Here is a 24,204-nt window from a genome sequence, read left to right as displayed (position 1 = left end):
ACAAACTAATTCCATTCACTTCATTATGGAAAAGCAGGTTTCTTTACTAAGGAACACCTAATGTGAATTAACTGGTAGGGAATAACTATAACTAATGTAAAAGGATCCTAAATAGAGTAACAAGAAACATTTCTTTTTAAACATTTTTATTTATCTAGGTCAACTGATACATTTCAAATGTAGAATTAGGTAAAAAATAGAAAATGCAGTAAAAATAAAAATCACAGCAATTTGATAACATTCTTCCCAAATCTTAAAGCTATAAAACTTCATTATCAAAGAATACACTTCCTCATGGATTATTATTCCTTCATTTCTTAACATGTCTTCTACTGTACGTTGTAGTAATTTAAGATAATATGAAAAGATCTACTCATTACTTTGGTTTCAATCTCCACTAACTTTTCCTAAACTTCAGAGAAATTAAAAACAGAATCAAGAAAAAAATGAAAAGTACAGAATTTGGAAGTTATTCACATTGATAACTATTAATGTACTCATACAACTGTTCTAGACAAATTAAAAATGACAAGTTTCTTATCTGTACAATAATTTAGGGCATATACGCCATTTTTAGAGAAGATTCTGAAAATTATTCTTTGAGAACAATTTTTATTAGAACAAATTTAATAAATTAGTAAAATTTCAGTTTAATAAATCTGCTCAAATTGTTTTGATACTGTGTCTTCTCACATGTGAAACCCCACAAAAATCTTTTCCATTGTGCCTTTACTATAATATTTAAATAATTCGAACAGAAGAGAGGATATCAATACAAGCTAAGCAAAATATAACAGGTAATTATTTTAAAAAGTCACCTTCTGTAAAACAACCTGCCTATGTTATCCGACTTGCATATAAACCTTAAGCAATGCTGCTGCTAAGTCGCTTCAGTCGTGTCCGACTCTGTGCGACCCCATAGACGGCAGCCCACCAGGCTCCCCTGTCCCTGGGATTCTCCAGGCAAGAACATTGGAGTGGGTTGCCATTTCCTTCTCCAATGCATGAAAGTGAAAAGTGAAAGGGAAGTCGCTCACTCGTGTCCAAGTCTTAGCGACCCCATGGACTGCAGCCTACCAGGCTCCTCTGTCCATGGGATTTTCCAGGCAAGAGTACTGGAATGCGGTGCCATTGCCTTCTCCAAACCTTAAGCAATAAATTTCATTAAATTGTGCTATACCTCGACCTTCAGATCACAGTATCTGCTGTTAAATATACATAACTAAGGAACGACAAAAGCAATGAAGCAAAATAAACTAATTCATGTATATTCCTTTACTCAGTCTGCTAATGAAACAAACAAGCAGTCCAAGTCTTTACCTGATAATCTAAGAAATAAATTTTTCCCTCTAACTTTATCACTCTAACTCATATGTGGCAATCTTTTTTTTCACACACATTTAGGAAGCAATGAATGGATATATTAGTGACCTGAATCCATTAAAACCCCTGTAGACTATTGCATAGTTATGTTTCCAGCACAATCTGCCAACTACAGTATTAATAAAAATACAGGATTATTTCATAATTCTGAAGGTCCACACACCTACACGAGTGCATGCACAAACACACACTCTTGAGACCAGGCTTATTCCTTCAACTTAGTAACAAAGAACAGGCTTTTCTCATGGAGCCCCCAAATGACAGATCCTTTAAGTAAAAAAAAAAAAAAAAAACACTTCATGCAAAATATGAAGTTTTAAGATTTTAATTTTATTGTGTTGTGTTCTAAATTAAATTTTTATTTGAGCTCTTATTACACTCAAGTTTTAATAATGCACACAAATACACGTTAATATAACTGAAAGTATTATGCAATGAGAGGCTCAAATAACCTGATAATTCTAATCTTAATCTTCTGGTTACATTTTCTTAAAAATGATTAGGAATCTAATGTCCTACAACACTGAACTAGGAGACTCTAGGCAGAAAACAGTCTGTAGATAGATTATCAGAAAACATATTCATCATAGCGCCCCCCACTTAAATACCAGCAACTAAATTGCATATGTAGACAGACATTAGAGAGATGACATAATCTAAATATGGGATTATAGTTTTCATTTTAATCTTTCCTCTATTTCTTTCAGAATTGATCCTTTTCTTGAAAACTGGACTGATTAAAATGAGCAAAGATATTTTAAATAAACAATCTGTGTTTGTCTTATCTTTCTTTTCCTGGAGTCCTTCCCTACAAAGCACTGCAATCTGCCAGTCCTCAGTGACTCTCCAAAGGTTATCTCCCTGCTGATCTTTGCAAGTTTCCCAGAGAAGCAGAGGGACCACTGCCTGGCTTGCCCTGGGGCCTGTAGACACTGGCGGCAGCCATATTTGGGAGCACATTCTCCTGGGATTATACTCTTTTCTTTTATTAACCTTTTATTTGGTATTAGGATGTAGCTGATTAACTGGGTAGCCAATTAACAATGCTGTGACAGTTATAGGTGGACAGCAAAGGGACTCAGCCATATATCTACAAGTATCCATTCTCCCCCAAACCCACCGACCCATCTAGGCTGCCACATAACACTGAGCAGAGTGGGATTATATTCTTAAATAAAAAGCATTTCAACCACGTCTAGATAAATGCTAGACATGATCTAGATCAACTGAAAGATGCTTCTGTCCAGCATTAGCCCTTTATACACCACAAAAAGCCCAAACAGGATATATTCCCTATACTTAAAATTCTAGAAAAATTAAGCCAGTTTAAGTAAGTTAAGGGAAGATCAGGCTTTCCTGGTTGCTCAGCTGGTAAAGAATCCTCCTACAATCCAGGAGACTCCAGTTTGATTCCTGGGTCAGGAAGTTCCCCTGGAGAAGGGATAGGCTACCCATTCCGGTATTCATGGGCTTCCTTGGTGGCCCAGACAGCAAAGAATCTGCCTGCAATGTGGGAGACCTGGGTTCGATCCCTGGGTTGAGAAGATCCCCTGGAGAAGGGCATGGCAACCCACTGCAGTATTCTTGCCTGGAGAATCCCCATGGGGTTGTCCAAGAGTCGGACACGACTGAGCAACTAAGCACAGCACAGCACAAGGGATGACCACTAGGCACTTCTAAAATAACACCTATATAAAAATGCCACCACACAATCAAAACATAATTCCACTTCTTAGTATCAGTACGTATTTAGACTATAATCTTAGGAATACAGACTCTGCCTCAGTGAAGGAGAATTCAATCATCCAAAACAGCAGTCAAGTTTTTAAAAAACTATTATAACTACTTCAAATACTTAATACTTCTTTGTCCACAATACAAAAACAAATTTTTCTGAAAGAAGAATTTTTAAATCATGCAATTTGGAAAAAGCATAATCACTTTAAAGCACGACTCATTAAAAAAAAAAAAAAAACTAATGTTTTTCAAAACAATACTCCTTAAGACAGCAACACATTTTCAAGACACCATTTTCAAGACACCATGACAAACTGAAAATCAGGGGAAACAACTGTATGTATGTTTCTGGTACAAAATTTTCTTTAGGTTAAACTTTTCAAACCACAAAATATAAAATTTTGTTTTAGAATAAATTTTAATATTTTAGCATATATTCTATGAATTAAATCAGTACATTCTGGTGTTCCTCTTCTTTCTATCAAAACCTCCCTTTCCATATCTTTATACACATTTATGTAGAAAAGGCTTCCTCAAATTTATTATGTTTGACACGTTCTCAAATATTTACAATATTTTTACCTTGAATATCAATTATTAAAACTTAAGCTTGATAATTCCACTCGACTGACATTTTTCTCTTTTAGGCAAAAAAAATCTGTAGATTTCCTACTCCATTATCTAATAACAACAAGAATCAGGACATATCCAGTCAATACTAAGAATAATGTCTACGTTATTTTTTATGTTACTCTTAAAGGATTCATTCATGTTTTCTATTTTAAAAATAAAAAGCGTTTCACTACATGCTTATTATATGAAACATTAAACCATGAAACAAAGAAGAAATCTGTTAAGTTCTTGAAGCAGTTATGCATGCACAGAAAAGCAGTCATGTTAACATACTGAAATTGACATTTTCTTGTATCTAAAAATCCATGTCTAGTAAAATCTGTGATCCCAGGGAGAAGCTGAATACAGAACAAACTTCCCTGAAAACATCTTAACTTCAAATAAATATTATAGATTAATTAAAAACTTCTTACCCAAAACCAATATGTTCTTCTTATTGACATAAAACAGGAAAGTTAAAAAAATATTAGCTGAAGTAGTTTACAAGTGTTGTGCTATCATGTCAGAAAAACCCATCAGTTATAACTTTCCCAAAGTTAATTCCCAATTCTCATATATTAAGCTCTAAAAAGAAAATTAAAAAAAAAAAAAAAAAACCAAGTCATTTTTCACTTCAAACAAGCAAAATAAATTGATTCAATCTATAACAGTTAATTTACAAGGTGTAAATATCTGAATATAGAACTAAATAGAAAAAGTGATGACAATTTTTCTGAGTAGTTAGTTACTGGTAAATTACTAAAATAAAACAAAGGTCTTTATTGTTTATACAGCTGACCCTAAAGTTGGGCTCCCACCCACTGCACAGGTGAAGAAAATCCATACAAAACTTTATAACAGTCTGTGGCCCCACATCCATGAATACTATCAAGCACAGATTGTGTAGAACCACAGTTCATATTTAGTGCAAAAAATTTGCATATAAGACCTGTGCAGTTCAAACTCCAGTCGTTCTAACATCCAACTATATATGAAACTCCAAATATATCACCTATCTCTCCTCTTGCAAAACACACAATCAGATCTTTTTCAAAGTTGCAACTATATTAAATATTAAAATAGCCTTACTCATATTGAGAAGTTAACTTCTAAATTTGAAGGGAAAAACTACCATATTTTTATTATAAGTAAATCCAATAGGAAGTACAATTTAAAAAAAAAAGCACAGGTAATATTAGCAAAATTATATACACTTACTGAAAATTTTCTTCCTAATTTAGCTTTTTCTCACACTATTCCTACCAACCCAGAAAAGACAAAATACCACTATTTCTCAGTCCTAGGCCACACACTGAAAATCTATCATGTTGCAAAGCTAACAACGCTGTACTATTTTCTCACCTTGGACACACGCCATGGACTCTTTAACATATCATTTATTTTCAGTCCAGGGACTGAAAACAAAATTAAATTGGTAGTACATTAGCCAATACATTTAGTCACTAGTAATTTAAAAACCCATTCAATCCATACCCTTAATAGAGTGACCATTTCATCTGTATCCTCTAGAGGTTACCCTTTACATCAGAGTACCAATTTCACCGGATTCTGCCAGGTTACTGGCTTAGAGAGTTAAAGCTTCAAATAAAAACCTATCTATGTAACAATGCAAAAATACTGCTTTTCTCACACATAAACTCAAACTCCTGTCTAATCTGTGTTCCCTACAGTATCTCACATAGCAGGTACAGAGTATTAATTTGCTCAAAAAGTAATTCATTCTTCCTGCACACAAAGGCTATTTCATACAAGTCATTAAAGACTAGCAACAAAATCAGTTTATTAAATGACATATGAAAGAATGACATAAAAATGCTCATGCAATATTCACTCATGACCTCCAGAGTGAGATTAATCACATCATTCCTCTTACAGGAATCACAAGCAAGTCAACACTGTTGTAGAGATTAATGCTAAGAGACTCTAAGGAAATTAACTACTTACCTATCTGGATTCACTAAGACTCCCTATTTTATACCTTACTGATATTTATGTTTTGGGCATGAAAAAAGCATAAAGATGAGCATCACTCCTATCATCATATAAATACGGTTCTATGTTCCAAGCACATATAACAAAACTCTAACTAGAATTCATGAAACTTTGTTTTGAATAACTAATTTTTTAAAAAGCAACTTGTTCACTATTATAATTTTTAAAACATTACCAAAAGAAACTTAAAATGGGCAAAAGCATATTGTTTCTTACACAATTCAAAAAGCAGATCGTTAACACAATTAATTTTGTGATAGATTCAAAGGTTGTTCTATAATTTCCCATTTTCAACAAAGTTAATCGGAAAACTGTAATGTCTGAGAATTCTAATGTGCTGTCAACATTCTGACAAGTCACAAAGGGCTGTTGCAGCAGTTCTTGGGAATCAGGCAACTGTGTGTAAGCACCTGACTGTGTGATAGGGGAAATGCCTTGGCCAACTAGGTGCATTTTAAGTTCCCTGGGTTCCAGTAGCTGCTTGTTCTCTTCACCAGTGTCAAGGTGAGTTAGTTTTTCCATCCACATTCGGAACTTCTCTGTCTGCCTCTGCATCTTGGAATAACAGCTCTTCTAGGACACTGCATATAACGTTTCTAACACACACAGCACCCCTGCCAAGTAATCCTAAAACTTCGCTGGGCACTCCTTCAGATCCGCCAGTATGACTGAAGCCAGCTTTAAAGGCAGTGAGGCCATTTGATAAACCGTCATTATATCAGAAAATTGTGTTTTTATTAAGACATGCTTTTTCAGGAAAATGACATAAGCATTACCAAGAACAGGCAAATAGATACAGCAATGATAAGGAGCACTTAAGTTAATTAACCAAACAAAAGTAATTCTGAGAAAAATAACATGACACTACCTTTTTTCACAGCTTCACTGAATCTGCCTAGGATTTTGTATTTTGTACTATATAACTAACTACTCAAGTTTGAAAGTATCAGTAGCTTTCAAACTTGCTAAACATAAAGACCTGGAATGGTATAACAAATACCAAAATGTAGGTCGCTCCCAGGCATTAGGTTTAAGCTCCCTGGGTGATTCCAGTGTACAACCCTGACTGAAAATTACTGTATCCCTGAATATTTTCACACCATGACTTTAAAATTCTAAAAGTTGTTTTAACAGCTGACCCATAATAAGTCAGTATAAATAATTCTCAGTTAATTGATGTTCATCAAATACTCTTAAGTTAAAAAAAAAATTGTTTTCCTTATGGAAAAACCACATAAAGGATATGCAAAATCCATGTATACTGCTGTGTAATACTTTTTATAAACCCTGGTTTGTGCAAGGTACTAAAACATATACCTCAAAAAAAAAGTTTTGTGGTAAAGTTTTGGATATACAAATCATATCCTCCTCTTCTGGAGAGCACATTAATGGCTCTGAGTTGTCCCGCAGCAGACAAATCTGTTTCCACATGATCCAGCACTTTCCAAATGTGTGAACAGTGTACACCTATTAATATCAAGTAGAACAGTGGTTTCAGAGGATTCCAGTTTTAGGATATGCTCTTCTATATACAGTGTTTTATCCTTGAACTAGGCCAGATTAGTTTTGGTTTGGGTCCCAACTACTTTGGGTTTCTAATAAAACTAATTATACTGAACTCTTCTTTTCTTCGGGTAACTATTAAAAATGTTACCTCCTCAGATCACTCTTGCCTACGCTACCTAAAATAGCTATTCTACCCCATCTCTAGTTCATTTTTATCTGAACTCTTATATCTTGCTTTATTATTATTCATAATGTATATTCCTACTTGAGAGCATATGATGAATTCACTTATTATCTGTCTCCTCAAAAAAGATTATGTTTCACGAGGGCAGACATGTTTCATTCACTGTTGCATTCCCAATGCCGCACAGCAGGTGTCCAAAATTTGCTGAATGAATGAATGATGGAATCCATCAATCTTGGCCTTATACCATCTACCTATACCAAGAAGTCTTTATAAAGAACTGCCCCCATGAAATGCTCTATTGCATTTATCCCAGAGTATTTCTGAAAATACAGTTTATTTTATCTCATAGTGGCTTTCTATGAATAGGCAAAAGAAAAGTCTCCCAGGTCTCAGTATCAAGAAATGCAGCATTTCTCCTATATAAAGAGAACTGCTTACATTATGCCACCTCACCTCTTTTCAATGCCTAAAAGGCTACAGGACAAATTTTGAGCCCAATTCTACCTAGCAAATAAAAACTTCATGAAGTTTATTGTTACCAACTTTCCCCTAATTTCATTTTATTCCTCCACCCCTGATTACTCCATTCCATCCCCTCTCTCCACATTAAAAAAAAAAAAACTTATTTATAAGTAAACTTCTTTAAGAAGGACATACCTTTCCCCAAAGTATAACATATTTAGCTTATGGAGAAACTAAAAGGAGTTCGAAGTGTATTAAACTTTCTTTAAACAGTTTATCCCCATTATAAATGCTGGGTAAACTTTAGTGTATAGGACAGGAATTTATACAACTACTTTGATGTTTCAGATTCTGGTGCTGCTTATTTTCAGTATTTTAAAGCTGAATTCAACAAAATGGTGTGAGAACACTTGTGCTAAGGACAGTGAGGTAAGCTGCAGCCTTATAAAGATGACTACCAGCAAAAAACACTAAAAGCAAGACACTTTGAAGTCTAAAAAGATGACGCAATTACACATGTCAAAACAAACAGGATGTACAACACCAAGTATGAACCCTCATGTATAAACTATGAACTCTGAGTGATGATGTGTCAATCTAGGTACAAACGTTCCATTCTGTGCAGGTCTTGGTAGTGGAAGAGGCTGTACACGTGTGAGAAGAGGAATAAATGGGAAATCTCTGTACCTCCTGTTTTATTTTGCTGTGAACCTACAATTGCTCTGAAAAATACGTCTAAAAAAAGAAAACCAACCAGGGACCATATTCTCATATTAAACACACATATGTCCTTTTAACACTAAAATATATCCTAACTTTGAGAAAGACATATCAAAAGCAAAGTTTATGCTTTTGCATACACGAAGTTTTTAAGGGCACTCACTTAAGGAAATAAATTAGGAAAAACAGGCCGAAAATAATACCTTGGTGCTTTAACATTGGAGATTGTCAAAGAATACCCACCAGTAACATTTCAAAGCTTCTAAATTTAAGGTAACATTATCTGGACACTATAGTATCGAGGAAATCACATTTAAACAATGCATGCTTTTAATATAATCACTTAAATGGAGAAAAATTTATAATTGCTTATGTTTGTTAATTAAAAAAGACTGTGCTGTGGTTTTTATAATTAAGAACATTTTAAAAAACGAGACTCTACTGTTCAGAACTTAACTGAAGCAGACTACAGTGATTTTTAGCTATGGGAGACTTCACATATCACTGCTTAACTTGAGTAGTTCTCAGCCTAGCTGCCCGATGTCATCACCAGGGAGCTTAAAAATGCTGGTACCTTTATGCTAAGTAAAATAAGACAGAGAAAGACAAATATTGTATGATCTCACTTGCATGTGGAATCTTAAGTAAACCAAACTACAAAAGCACAGGGTAGTTTGGTGGAGAGTACCGAGTGCAGCAAGAATGAGTGAAGGTGATCAAAGGGGTCGAACTCCCAGTTGTGTAAGAAAAGTAAGTTCTAGGGATTTAATACACCATAGTGACTACAGTTAACAATACTGCATCATATATTTGAAAGGAAGACAACTTCCTAATACATAAATCATAAGTATGCAAAGTAAGAGGTGTGTTAGCTAACCCTGTGCTAATAAATTTCACAATATATACATTTAGGAGAAGGGGACGACAGAGAATGAGATGGTTGGATGGCCATCACCGATTCAATGGACGTGAGTCTGAGCAAGCTCGGGGAGTTGGTGATGGACACGGAAGCCTGGCGTGCTGCAGTCCATGGGGTCACAAAGAGTCGGACACGACTGAGAGACTGAACTGAACTGACATTTATTAAATCAATACCTTATATACCTTAAATTTATACAATGTTATATGTCAATTATATTTCCAAAAAGCTGGAGACAAAATGCTGATGGCTGGGTCAGATCCAGAGATTCTGATTTAACAAGTCTGGAATGGAGCCCAGGCATCATAAGTTTTAAGTGCTCCCCACCCAAGTGATTCTAATATACAGCCAGACTGAAAACTGCATAGATACTATGTTCTTTGTTTGCATTTACTAATCACTGCTTTCAGGCAGTTTTCACCTGATTACACAGTCTTGGTATTTTGTTATCAGTGTATTTAATGAATCTCCTAAACAGCTGCCAAAATATAATCAGATTTTAAATTGTGGACACGGGGCTTTCAGTCACCTCATATTCAATATAGGAAAAAGGTTACAGGATTCCCGACCTGGGTTTGGGGGTCTCATCTTCCACTGTGGGTCCCTACAAGCTTAAATTAATAATAAAATTTTTCAAGTAATTCAACCCTCAGTAGGTTACAAACTCTCACAAATCAATTTTAAACAAAAGCATAGCAAGAGGAAAATGTGCAAAGGACATGAACAGATTGTTTACCAAAAGAATACAAATGGCCAGTATGATTTTTCAACTTCATTAGTGATCAAAGAAATACAAATTAATGCCAAGATACAATTCTCCCATCAAACCAGCAACATTTTCATAAACACTCAAGAGAGAATATAAGCAACCAACACTTAAGCTCCTGGATGAAATAAACTCAATAAAGCCTTAAAGAATAGTTTGGCAGTATGTGTTGAGAGACTTAAAAGTGTTCATACCCTTCTTCATAATAGCAAAAGCTAAAAACAGCCCAAAGGGCCAACATTAGGGAAGTTATTTTATAGTTAGTTAAATTATTCAAAATCCATACATGGTTTTAGGGAAACTATTGTTTTGGTTAAATGCTCAAAATGCAATTAGAGGGAAAGAAAAGTATACATAGTATGATCAATTCTGTTATATATTATGGAAGGCAATATTCTTAAATGTTAACAGAAACAGGATTTTAATCTTAGACTTCACATTTTTCTATTCACAAATTTTTCTACGAAGGATTTACTACTTAAAGAAAAAATTTTTTCATTTCCAAGAGTTAAATGATAAGGCACAATAAGTCTCTACATAGGAAAAACAGTAAGGTAAAATGATAACTAATCATGAGGGATTTCATTGTATAAATAATTGTGGTGAGTTGTGAATACTGAGATCCTAGCTTCAGGAGGGCTGAGCTGCTCCAGCCTGACCACAAAGGATTAAGGACTCAGATGACCTTAGGTGTTCTTTACAGCCTGACATTCTCCAAAATAGACCAATTAGATTTTCTAAATGCAAACCAACTGACCCTTACCTACCAAGATGGATACTATTTTTGAACCTCAGTCTGAGTGGTCACTTACATGGTGCACTACTAAACTACACAAAAGTAGGTCATCATAGCCAAGGGAAGATGAAGCTACAGGCTTCCCAGGTGGCAGAGTCGTAAAGAATCTGCCTGACAATGTAGGAGACACAGAAGACATGGGTTCAATCCCCAGATTGGGAAGATCCCCTGGAGTAGGAAATGGCAACCCACTCCAGTATTCTTGCCTGGAAAACTCCATGGACAGAGGAGTCTGGTGGGCTACAGTCCACGGGGTCGCAAAGAGTCAGACACAACTGACCGGCTGAGCACACACACATGATGAAGCTACCACGAGGTTTATTATATACTAAATATTTATGAAAAACACGTCACTGGAAAACTTTTCTCTGCTGCCCATCCTCAATGATGCACCTAAGCTGTTCTGCTCAGAGAATTTTTTAACTGAAGTCTGATGTCCATTATTCACATTCACTAAAATCAAAATTCCCTGGGGGAGTTCCATGGCCACCCAGTAGTTAGGACTCCAAGCTTTCACTGCCAAGGGCTTGTGTTCAATCTCTGATCAAGGAACTAAAATCCCACAAGCCATGTGGCACAGCCAAAACAAAACAAAACAAAAAACAAAAATTCCCTGTAAGAGCAGACTTTATATATCGAGTTTCAAAGTGATTTTACAGAAAAACTGACGTCTCTCACAACCTGTGAAGAAATAATGCTCCAATAATAAAACTGCAAAGAATGATTAATAATATAAAAAGATCATTCAATAAAAACCTTGAATACTCAAAACCACCACACACTATTTTCACATTAATATCCACTATGAAATACTCTATTTTTGCTCATCTTTAAGTCCGCCAAATGAAAGAATTGCCAGAATTATCTTGATATAACACTTCCAGATTCTTAAAAGAGAACTGGATCATAGTTTCAAAAACTTCAAGGAGAGAATGACCTAGTGTGGATACTAAGCTGCCTGTCAGCTAAATGCTAACTAAGACAACAAAACCACTTCATAAACATCTGTGGTCCAAATATCAAACTCAATTATTGTGCACCACCAGGCACTACGTAAGTCTGCAACATTATTTTCACTCTTTAAAAGAAAATGCATTAATTGTTAAATTGTTTGGCCTAAGTCAACATTTAGCATAATTCCTTCACTGTTTAAACTGCTGCCAAACAAAAGTTTATAAAACACTTCTGAACTACTAAAATTACTTGCAACTTAATGAAAGTGTAAAGCAAGAATATCAGTTTTTATTCTCCCTCTTGGTTTCCATTCTGTATAAATCACTGCATTCAAATTCCAAATCCCAAGAGATTCGCTGTTAGCCATATCCAGTTTAAGTTCACCTGAATGTCCATGGTGTTGCACTCATGTTTCAAGTCAGTTCACAATTTGTCCTATCTTTACAATCTATGTAACTTTTCAACAACTGCCTTGCTATTAGGGCAGAGTGTATCCCTCCTGCCCCAAAGTTATAATGTGACTCAAGAAAATGAGGTACACATAATTATGACAACAGAAAAAGGCCAATGTCAAAATTTTTCAGGGATAACAATGTGGATAGTTGAAATGAACTTTATAATATTTAAACTTAAGCTGTAAAACAGAAACTAAATTCTGGATTCAGATAATTTACTTTGGTGTTTTGGTTGGTATACAATTCAGAACAGACAAGAAATAGATGACTGGCATTTTAGAAGTTTTAGATACTGGTCAAGGTAGTCAGTTAGCAGAGGGGATTGGAAAACATGAACAAAGCACACCAAATCTATATAAGCCAAACAGGGACAATGTCCTTGAAGGTATTTCTCATGCCACCTCTACAATGGGGTCTATCTTCAAAGAGAATATTTGTTCACCCACCTTCTCCGTTTCCAAAAAAAGACAAAGAAGCATTGGGCAGTTACATAAAAATCTGTTTAGTGAGTGGAATTAAGCACTGTATCAAGAGATGCATTATGATCATGAGTAGTAGATTAGAACAGGACCTAAGAATGCATAAACAATTGTATGGTTGTTAATAGGCTTTCCTTAAAACACTAAATATAAACTTAAATATACCTAGAACCTGCCTTAAAACAACTCCAATGTCTGCTTCTCTCATGCAGTCAATTGATGGGCTTCAATTAAACCCTCTTTCCCAGTAATTATATCACAGGGAACTACCAAAGGAATTCAATAGATATTAAAACAGTAAGCATGTCCAGCAATTGTTAGGAATACATTTAATATACTATATGAATGATACTTTTATTATAAGTTGAACACCTATAAAATCATTCTTGTTACTTAGTTTCTGTAAGTTTGGTTAGTTATAGGTTTAATTAACCAATATGATTTTTCTTGAGATATTCCTCGTTTATCAGCAATATGCTGATGTATAGAATCAGAAACCTTTCAAAAACCTAGGAGAAAAAAAGTCACCCATAAAACTTTGAAAACCAAAACTTCCCCCTCTTTACCGTAGCAACAAATAACACTGTCATGACCTATGAAATGCTGACTACTTTACAGAATATTCCTAATCGAAAGTCTCTTCAACAATGAGAATTCACCCAATTAAGGACTGTTCAGATCTCATTTTTCTTCCACTAGGAAATCTCAAGACTGCCTTCATATAGTACACAGTATCAGACAAAGTAATATAGAGAAAGCAGATTATGTCAAACATGTAATAAATTACAGACTCATATCAATGAAAGCTGGAACAGTGGATTTCTACTGAACTTTTTAAACTTGGGGGACTTAAGGGGGAAATTTTGCAAAAAACATTCTTTTCAAATGCAAGTGACAACGAGCTAATCATGCACTGAATGAGGGAGAAGGGGAATACATAAAACTACTGTTTTTAGCAGGAACAGTTATTAGAAACCTTTAACAAAAGATAGAACATGTTATTTCAGACACCATCAGCTTGAGTGCAGTGGCTATAGAATAAAGCAAGGTGCCTATTCCTGAGGAACATGTACTTGGTAATAACACTGAACAGTGAGTATTAGATCTAAGCAGTGCTAGAAAGGCAATGATGGGAGTTCAGGTAATGGATTACAGAGAAAGAGACTTGTGAGAAATTCCATTCTTTAAAAATCTTGTCCCTACCATTAACTTTTTTTTTTTTTTTCAGGCTGATGTGCTAAAGTGCACTAGAAATCTCAAAACAGGTTTTTAAATTGGCGTGTCTGTTAATACACTGCAGTCTTCAAATTTACATAGAGCTGCAGGTCTCCTGGATTTTTTTCAAGTGTCACTCATCTAACTGAGCCCGAGAGCTGAGAAATGCCATCAGGTGCTCTACAGTCAGTTTAAAAAACATCCTCTACCTGGTATCTCTGCAGTGATTGTCTTGCTGCTCCCTGAAACCTCTTCATCATCATCTGATGAGCTCGTGCTTGAGTCACAAGTCAGGTCGCTATCACTGGTACTACTGTCCTGCAACAGGTTATATTTCTTCCGTGCAGCAGCTTCCCGTTTCTGCCTCAGTAGCCTAATTCTCTCCTTGTGCTTTTGGCTCCGATGACCTTTAACCTTGGCAACTCGGCCATTCTGTTTATCACTGGATTGCCGGTTTTTCTTGGCAGCCATGGTGGATGTTTCACTTTCAGATCGTGACCGGCGAGACTTACGCCCAACTGTGGCACCAGACACTCCGGAAGGGTCTCCTTCTACCGCTGTTTCTGCCTGGGAGGGTTCATTCTCCTCTGCAGAAGACAGTGTATCTGAATCGGCCAGGTGACCACTAGAGGAAGGGGAAAGCATGCAGTGGTTCGAGGAGTCACTCTCATAAACTCGGCCAGTTGTCGGCTTGTCACTCTCTGTGGACGCTAACTGAGACTCAGAAGAGTCCCTTCTCAGTTCCATCAACAAGCAGGGCATTGAAGAAAGAACTGTAGAATCCACCACGCCATCTTTTGGAACTTGAGATTCCAGTTCCACAGATCCATCTTCCTCCTTAGCTGTCTCTTGTTCAGATGTTTTTGGTGGCACTTCAGACTCAATGAGTTCTTCAACTTTTCCCACTGCTTCCTCCATCTTCATTTCAGATTTTCGAGTTAATTCATGGAGCAGTCTAGGAAACTATGTCAAAGATGTAACAGGAAACCAACCTGTACAAAAACACACAAAAATCAATCAAAAGAAATGGCAGATCATTGAATCAACACAACATTCCTACTTTCGAAGTGGATAGTAAAACTAGCCGTCATATGGGCCTTTAAAATATATGTATCTATTAATTGCTTGAACAAGTCAAATTCAAAGGACTTAACGCAACCAAATACTGGCATATATGGCTACTAAAAATGGCACAATATTAATCTTCTATTACTCAATTTGCAAGGCCAGCAAGCAACCAAACAAGTATTCTGAACTTCAAAACTTTATTTAAAGTGTTCGAGAAAAGGATCCTCGAAACTCTGATATAGGTAGCACACATTTTTTTAACTCTAATATAAATGAAAAAGAATGCTTCAAAAAACTGATCTAGAACAAGTTAACTGGAATGATTACTTTTATGTTCAAATCTTCAAAGAAAAGAAGCAAGGGAGCGAGCTACAGGGGAGTGACATCAAACGCACACCTTCATTAAAGGGAAAAAACCCATCAATTATGTGCATTTGACAAGTGAACAACAAAAGTAATTATGTGATCAAAGCTGTCTGTCATTTTGCTCAATAGGAGCTGCTCTAGACAGGCATTAAGCCGAAAAACCTGAATTTGTTGTTTCATCAGTTCTTCCTAGTTCCCATAAACCTCTCATCATGCCGAATATGAGTCTAGTGTTTAAACGTATGTTTTGTTTCATAAACAATAGACATTAAATACAGATAAACTACTTTGTGAACCCAGAAAACCTAATACTCTCTATTTTAAGAATGACTTAAAGGGTTTTTAAAAAGACACCCTACACACGCATTATCCACCTCCTATGCTAACTTTAGAACCTAGTATCTTTCCCCCACTGTGTGTGCTACAACTCCACTTACTCATAAGAAACAGGACATAATCTTTAACCACAAGAGTTGCGACCTATACAGCATGGAGTTCATTAACTGGTAGTTTTTAAGAGGATGCTAACAATGTACAAGGCAAGTAAGTATGTCACCCTGAACAACTGATGTTAAAGAAGGCAATTATCATAATGTCCCTCAAGTCACAGACAGACACAAACATTAAGCTACATGGTGTGTTAGTAAAGGTACAATAAGACATCTCCACTACATCATTCCATCAAGTTACTTGATAGTTCACTATGTGGTAGACAGACAACAGCAACTGGAAGATAACTGAAAAATCCTTTCATTGATCTAACATGACAAGTCTACTTTTTGCTTACTATAAACATATAAACATAAATCTTCTACATATCTGTTATTTTTCTCCCCCCTCAAGTCCTGTTCTTAGCTGCTGACAAAACAGGCATTCTGCAGCTTCCCTGGTAAAGAATCTACCTACCAATAACAGGAGACACGGGTTCGATTCCTGATTCGGGAAGATCCCATGTGCCACGGAGCAACTAAGCCCGAAGCACAACAACTATTGAGCCTGGGCTCCAGAGCCCAGGAGCCGCAACTACTGAGCCCTCGTGCCACAACTTCTGGAATCCACAGGCCCTAGGGCCCATGCTCTGCAACGAGAGAAGCCACTGCAATGAGAAGCCTGCACGCTACAACTAGAGTAGCTCCAGCTCGCCACGAGAGAAAGCCCGAGCAGCAACGAAGACCCAGCACAGCCAAGGAAACAAATAAGACAGGCATTCTGATAAAGTTTCCCTAACACATTCATGAAAATCAGAACATTCATGACCACTGGAAACATTTATAAATTAAAAATCCCATGGGACTTCCCTGGCAGTCCAGTGGTTAAGACTCTGCCCACTTCCACTGCAGGGGGCCCGGGTTTGATCCCTAGTCAGGGAACCAAGATCCCACATGCCACAGCCAAAAAAAAAGTGTAAGTGTATTTGTATCATTACTAATTTTTGAGCTAAAAGAAAAATAGCATAAACGTCATTGCAAACACTACTCCAAAAGGAATGTAACACCACTGAAAGCCAACAGAGGGAGTAAAAGTTAAATCAACAAACTGCCAGTGTCTTAAATGAAGCATGCTGACAGAAAAAGAGAAAAGAAAAAAACCAAGAAATAAAATATTTATAGATATGCAATATCCTCGGGTAAGAAGAATAAAACAAGATTTTCTAACTGAATAAACATGAGAGTTGACTCTTCTGTGGAGAATGAAGTTATATATTCTAGAATAAAATTCTTCTTAAATATCAGAAAAGATACTAAAATGAAAAATAAATCTGTTAAAATGAATACTAAAATGAAAAATAAATCTGTTAAAATGATCTTTAAAATTTTTGCTTCTTCAAGTAAATAAATTATGTGGACAGCACAAATAAATATAGACTGTTTTTCCTTGTAAGAAAACATAACAATTATCGATGTCTTTCAATATGACACATCAACCTTTCAAATTCCTTAAATTTTAAGTATTGAGATTTACAGTGACTTCTGCTTCCTAAAAAAGCAACCAGTATTGCAGGCAAAACCACTTAAATATGTCCATATTAATCACAAACACTGGCATCAACCATAAATAGGACATCATGGTATGCCCATATGATGTGGCCATAAAGAATAAAAAAATTCTCTATATAATAATATGGAGCAATTTCTAATACATAGCATTAAATGAACGAAAAAGATACATTATACCATTAGTGTAAAATGAACAAAATTATATGAGTTTGTCTGTACATGCACAGAAATCTCTGGAAGGATCCTAAAGAAGAGAGTAACACCAGCTGAGCTGGCAAGGAAAAAAAGTGAGTAAGGGACAGGAGTCAAAGACTTTTTACTGTACTAGAGTTTTGTACCTCTTGAATTTTGGGGGTTTTTTTTGTTTGTTTTCTTAAAAGTTTTTTTTTCTTTTTTGGCCAAAGAATAGGACTTTATTTAGGTCTAAAGAATAACCAGTAATTTTTGTATCATAAAATCCATCCCTTTTCAGTGATTCCCGCCATTTTTAACAAGTTTACATACAGTTATACGACCATCACCACAATCCGGTTTTAGACCACTCCCAGCACCCCCAAAAGAGCCCCTTCAGGCCGTTGGCCACCAATCCTCTCTCTCTCTCAGCCCTAGGCAACACCAACCTACTTCCTGTCTCTAAAGATTTGTCTTTTATTGGTGTTTCATATCAATGGAATAATACAATATGTGGCTTCTTTTACTAAGCATCATGTTTTTGAGTTTCATTCATGTGTAGCATGTATGCCTACTGCCTTTCTAATAAATACATGAAAAGATGCTCAACATCACTTATTATCAGAGAAATGCAAATCAAAACCACAATAAGGTACCATCTCACGGTGGTCAGAATGGCTGCTATCAAAAAGTCTACAAACAATAAAATGCCGGAGAGAGTGCAGAGAAAAAGGAACCTCTTACACCGTTGGTGGGAATGCAAACTAGTACAGCCACTACGGAGAAGCGTGGAGATTCCTTAAAAAACCGGAAATAGAACTGCCATACGACCCAGCAATCCCACTGCTGGGCATACACACCGAGGAAATCAGAACTGAAAGAGACACGTGTACCCCAATGTTCATCGCAGCACTGTTTACAATAGCCAGGACATGGAAGCAACCTAGATGTCCATCGGCAGATGAATGGATAAGAAAGCTGTGGTACATATACACAATGGAATATTACTCAGCTATTAAAAAGAATGCATTTGAATCAGTTCTAATGAGGTGGATGCAACTGGAGCCTACTATACAGAGCGAAGTGAGTCAGAAAGAAAAACACCAACACAGTATATTAACGCATATATATGGAATTTAGAAAGATGGTAACGATAACCCTATATGCGAGACGGCAAAAGAGACACAGATGTAAATAACAGACTGTTGGACTCTGTGGGAGAAGGCGAGGGTGGGATAATTTGAGAGAATAGCATTGAAACATGTATATTATCATATATGAAATAGATCGCCAGTCCAGGTTTGATGCATGAGGCAGGGTGCTCAGGGCTGGTGCACTGGGATGACCCTGAGAGATGGGATGGGGAGGGAAGTGGGAGGAAGGGTCAGGATGAGGAACACATGCATACCTATGGCTGATTCATGTGAATGTATGGCAAAACCACCACAATATTGTAAAGTAATTCGCCCCCAATTAAAAGAAAAAGAAAAAAAATAGATAGTAAAGGGAAATGAAATTAACCCTCCCTCACCCCTCGTCTGGTTCAATACTGACTCATTTCAGATGGAAAGGACAGCTGTAAAACCACTACAGCACTTGGCTTCCAGGTGGTGGTGGTATGTTTGTTTCTGAGGTATAGGAATACCTCTTGAATTTTGTATCTCATACAACTCTACTCAAAACTCCATTCTAACATAAAAGTCTACTGAAAAGTCTTCTGAAGGAAAAAAGGACTTGTGTTTTTTCTGCTCAGGACACCAGTTACTATTTAGGTTAAATTTAGTCAGTTAATTCTATTAGAAGTTCTCCCCATAGTGGAATTTGGTTGTAATTCATAAAACACAAGGTAAAAAGTAAAACAAAGTAGAAATAAAAACTGTAACAAAATTCTCTGCAATGGAATAAAGATGAAGTACCCAAAACACCAGGGGAAAAGGTGTCATATTTACAGATTAATCCTCCCAAACAGATTATTTACTGCATATATGGTTTTCAATCACGGGGGGAAAAGTGGGATTTTCCTCGTAGAGGTAGTCAAATGTAGTTGGTAGTAGAAATGATACAATTATCAAATGGGAGTTGCATCTTTGAGAAAAAAAAGACTCTCAACCCGCTGGTTTTATGTTCACAGTGAATTTACATTCAAGTATGAAATCCACAACAATTAGCATTTATCCTATTAGAACAGCATTCCCACCCCCCATGCTATTCTTCCCTCCAATCTAAGGGCAATCAATACCCTTCTGTGTATACGTATATATGTAAACACTGTATATGTTATTACAACTTATCCCCTCTCATCTCCCTAGAACCTTACATTATGGTTATTCCTTGGCACTCATCAACCTCTCACACTCAACTAGACCATTTGTTCATTCATTCACTCACTCATTCATTAAAAAAATAAATAATCTACTTCTGCCTATCACTTCAACCTCACATCTCCCATCTCCTCCTCCAGGGATTCTTCTCTTCTTCCACATCCAACTATTAGCCGAGCTGTCCAAACTTCTTCTATTTTCTTACCTCTCACATTCCCTCTCCAACCAAATCTCACCTGACAGCTGCTTCTATCAAACCAGTAACAGTTCTTCCCAAGATCATTAATGACCCCCGTATCTCTGTGTCCGACAGACAGATCTAACCTTATGTCTAAGCAGCATTCTACGCCTCACCACTCTCTTCTCCTGAAACTGTCCTTCGTTGGCTTCCAGGTTTCCCTATTTTACTTCTGGGCTGCTCTTGCTCGGCCTGCTTTGTAAGATTAACTTCCTCTACCAAATCCCTCAGCCATTAGTCCCAGGGCTAGGTCTTTTTCCCACCCACCAAAGTGATCTGCTCTCCACTAACAGTTTCCACTACCATCCTCATACTAGTAATTTTGTTTTTCCATCTTAGACTTTCTCTGAACTCTATTCCAGTCCTCTCAAGCATCCACTTGACATCATTTAGATTCACAAAGAGAATCAATTCACCATAACCAATCTCTTTACTACCCTACGCTGCTCCTTCTCGAGCTTTCCCTAGCTCAGTCTACAGTACTATTATCTCACTTGCTTTCGTCAAAAACCTGAGGGTTATCCTCGACAGTGCCTTCTCCTTTATTCACTGCATCCCATCACTCATCAATTTCTATCAACTCTACATCCTCAGATTACCAGTTTGTCCACTACTCTCTGTCTCCACTGTTAACCACTCTAAACATAACCTCTACCATTTATTTTTCAATGGGATGATTGACAATCAACTCTTGACTCTGTATTCAGTCTTGTGCCAACCCACCAACCTATTCTCCCTACAGCAAGCAGAACAATATCTATACAAGGCAAATTTGACATGCTTATATGGGAAAGTTTATTTTTTTTTAGATTTCACATACTTTCTATAAATATTTTTTAAATGTCCTGTAAGGTTGGGGTGGCAAGGTGGGGTGGGGAGGAGGGAGAGATGACCAAGAGGAGAGAGAAGTTAAAGGCAACTTGAGCTTTACTGATGCTTTCTCTCCCCCTTTAGAAGAATTGTATGCAATTTCAAAACCTAGCTGTCAATTCTGGACAACGAAAATGCAGCATTTTATTAGTCCTGTACTAATTAAGCAACTAAGACAACAGATGATGAGGACAGGTGGAAAAGTTAAACCATGGAAAGGAAGCGGTATACTGTCCGCTCTGAGGAGACAGTGAAGTGCTAGGGATCAGAGTGAATGAGGGGCTTCCCTGGTGGTCTAGTGGTTGGGAGTCCACAGGCGAATGCAAGGGACACAGGTTGGATCCCTGGTCCGGGAGGATCCCACATGCCACAGAGCAACTAACCCCATGTGCCACAACTACGGGGTCAGTGCTCTGGAGCTCGAGAGGTGAGACTACTAAAGCCCACACAGTCGAGGGCCCACGCGCCACAGCAAGAGTTCAGTTCAGTTCAGTCGCTCAGTCGTGTCCGACTCTCTGCGACCCCATGAATTGCAGCACGCTAGGCCTCTCTGTCCATCACCAACTCCCGGAGTCTACCCAAACCCATGTCCATCGAGTCGGTGATGCCATCCAACCATCTCATCCTCTGTCGTCCCCTTCTCCTCCCGCCCCCAATCCTACCCAGCATTAGGGTCTTTTCCAATGAGTCAACCCTTCGCATGAGGTGGCCAAAGTATTGGAGCTTCAGCTTCAACATCAGACCTTCCAATGAACACCCAGGATTGATCTCTTTTAGGATGGATTGATTGGATCTCCTTGCAGTCCAAGGACTCTCAAGAGTCTTCTCCAACACCACAGTTCAAAAGCATCAATTCTTAGGCGCTCAGCTTTCTTCACCGTCCAACTCTCACATCCATACATGACCACTGGAAAAACCATAGCCTTGACTAGACGGACTTTTGTTGGCAAAGTAATGTCTCTGCTTTTAAACATGCTATTTAGGTTGGCCATAACCTTCCTTCCAAGGAGTAAGCGTCTTTTAATTTCATGGCTGCAGTCACCATCAGCAGTGATTCTGGAGCCCAAAAAAGTAAAGTCTGACACTGTTTCCACTGTTTCCCCATCTATTTCCCATGGAGTGATGGGACCAGATGCCATAATCTTAGTTTTCTGAACGTTGAGCTTTAAGCCAACTTTTTCACTCTCCTCCTTCACCTTCATCAAGAGGCTCTTTAGTTCTTCTTCACTTTCTGCCATAAGGGTGGTGTCATCTGCATATCTGAGGTTATTGATATTTCTCCCGGCAATCTTGATTCCAGCTTGTGTTTCTTCCAGCCCAGCGTTTCTCATGATGTACTCTGCATATAAGTTAAATAAGCAGGGTGACAATATACAGCCTTGACGTACTCCTTTTCCTATTTGGAACCAGTCTGTTGTTCCATGTCCAGTTCTAACTGTTGCTTCCTGACCTGCATACAGGTTTCTCAAGAGACAGGTCAGATGGTCTGGTACTCCCATCTCTTTCAGAATTTTCCACAGTTCATTGTGATCCACACAGTCAAAGGCTTTGGCATAGTCAATAAAGCAGAAATAGATGTTTTTCTGGAACTCTCTTGCTTTTTTGATGATCCAGTGCATATTGGCAATTTGATCTCTGGTTCCTCTGCCTTTTCTAAATCCAGCTTGAACATCTGGAAGTTCACGGTTCACGTATTGCTGAAGCCTGGCTTGGAGAATTTTGAGCATTACTTTACTAGCGTGTGAGATGAGTGCAATTGTGCGGTAGTTTGAGCATTCTTTGGCATTGCCTTTCTTTGGGATTGGAACGAAAAGTGACCTTTTCCAGTCCTGTGGCCACTGCTGAGTTTTCCAAATTTGCTGGCATATTGAGTGCAGCACTTTCACAGCATCACCTTTGAAGATTTGAAATAGCTCAACTGGAATTCCATCACCTCCACTAGCTTTGTTCATAGTGATGCTTTCTAAGGCCCACTTGACTTCACATTCCAGGATGTCTGGCTCTAGGCGAGTGATCACACCATCGTGATTATCTGGGTCATGAAGATCTTTTTTGTATAGTTCTTCTGTGTATTCTTGCCACCTCTTCTTAATATCTTCTGCTTCTGTTAGGTCCATACCATTTCTGTCCTTTATCGAGCCTATCTTTGCATGAAATGTTCCTTTGGTATCTCTAATTTTCTTGAAGAGGTCTCTAGTCTTTCCCAATCTGTTGTTTTCCTCTATTTCTTTGCACTGATCGCCGAGGAAGGCTTTCTTATCTCTCCTTGCTATTCTTTGGAACTCCGCATTCAGATGAGAATATCTTTTCTTTTCTCCTTTGCTTTTCGCTTCTCTTCTCTTCCCAGCTATCTGTAAGGCCTCCTCAGACAGCCATTTTGCTTTTTTGCATTTCTTTTCCATGGGGATTTTCTTGATCCCTGTCTCTTGTACAATGTCACGAACCTCTGTCCATAGTTCATCAGGCACTCTGTCTATCAGGTCTAGTCCCTTAAATCTATTTGTCACTTCCACTGTATACTCATAAGGGATTTGATCTAGGTCATACCTGAATGGTCTAGTGGTTTTCCCTACTTTCTTCAATTTAAGTCTGAATTTGGCAATAAGCAGTTCATGATCTGAGCCACAGTCTGCTCCTGGTCTTGTTTTTGCTGACTGTATAGAGCTTCTCCATCTTTGGCTGCAAAGAATATAATCAATCTGATTTCGGTACTACAGCAAGAGTAGCCACCGCCTAAAGAAGCCCGCACGCTAGAGTAGCCCCGCTGCTCACGGCAACAAGAGAAAGCCCTCGCACAGCAACGAAGACCCATCACAGCCAAAAATAAATAGATCTTTTTTAAAAAACAAGTAAATGAGGCTACTAGGAAAGTCTGGAGGGAGTTTGTGTAACAGACCTCAACAAAGCATAATACAAGGTGAAAAAGCAGGTTTGGGGGTTTGTGAAAAATGGAAAAGGGTTTAACATAT

General features: G+C 37.4%; 1 protein-coding gene and 1 long non-coding RNA gene across 5 annotated transcripts in view; one reads left to right on the top strand and one right to left on the bottom strand.

The window, feature by feature from the left end:
- The window catches only part of ARK2N (arkadia (RNF111) N-terminal like PKA signaling regulator 2N), an 84,870-nt gene that overhangs the window by 31,232 nt on the left and 29,434 nt on the right, over positions 1 to 24,204 (bottom strand). For all 4 annotated transcript variants that reach the window (XM_081563349.1, XM_081563351.1, XM_081563350.1 and 1 more), the window contains exon 2: positions 14,414 to 15,196. In XM_081563349.1, coding sequence (XP_081419475.1) covers positions 14,414 to 15,128 — 715 coding nt within the window. In that variant the 5' untranslated portion in view covers positions 15,129 to 15,196. The remainder of the gene's footprint in view (positions 1 to 14,413; positions 15,197 to 24,204) is intronic.
- LOC145534942 (uncharacterized) lies at positions 6,136 to 18,333 on the top strand. The gene is made up of 3 exons (XR_014075096.1): positions 6,136 to 6,249; positions 8,249 to 8,329; positions 14,218 to 18,333. It is a non-coding gene; the product is annotated as an uncharacterized LOC145534942 (long non-coding RNA).

Source organism: Giraffa tippelskirchi, chromosome 14, assembly GCF_054371585.1.
Source record: "Giraffa tippelskirchi isolate mGirTip1 chromosome 14, T2T-mGirTip1v1.2.pri, whole genome shotgun sequence".
NCBI classification, from domain to species: domain Eukaryota; kingdom Metazoa; phylum Chordata; class Mammalia; order Artiodactyla; family Giraffidae; genus Giraffa; species Giraffa tippelskirchi.
This window is presented reverse-complemented; position numbering and strand designations above follow the sequence as displayed.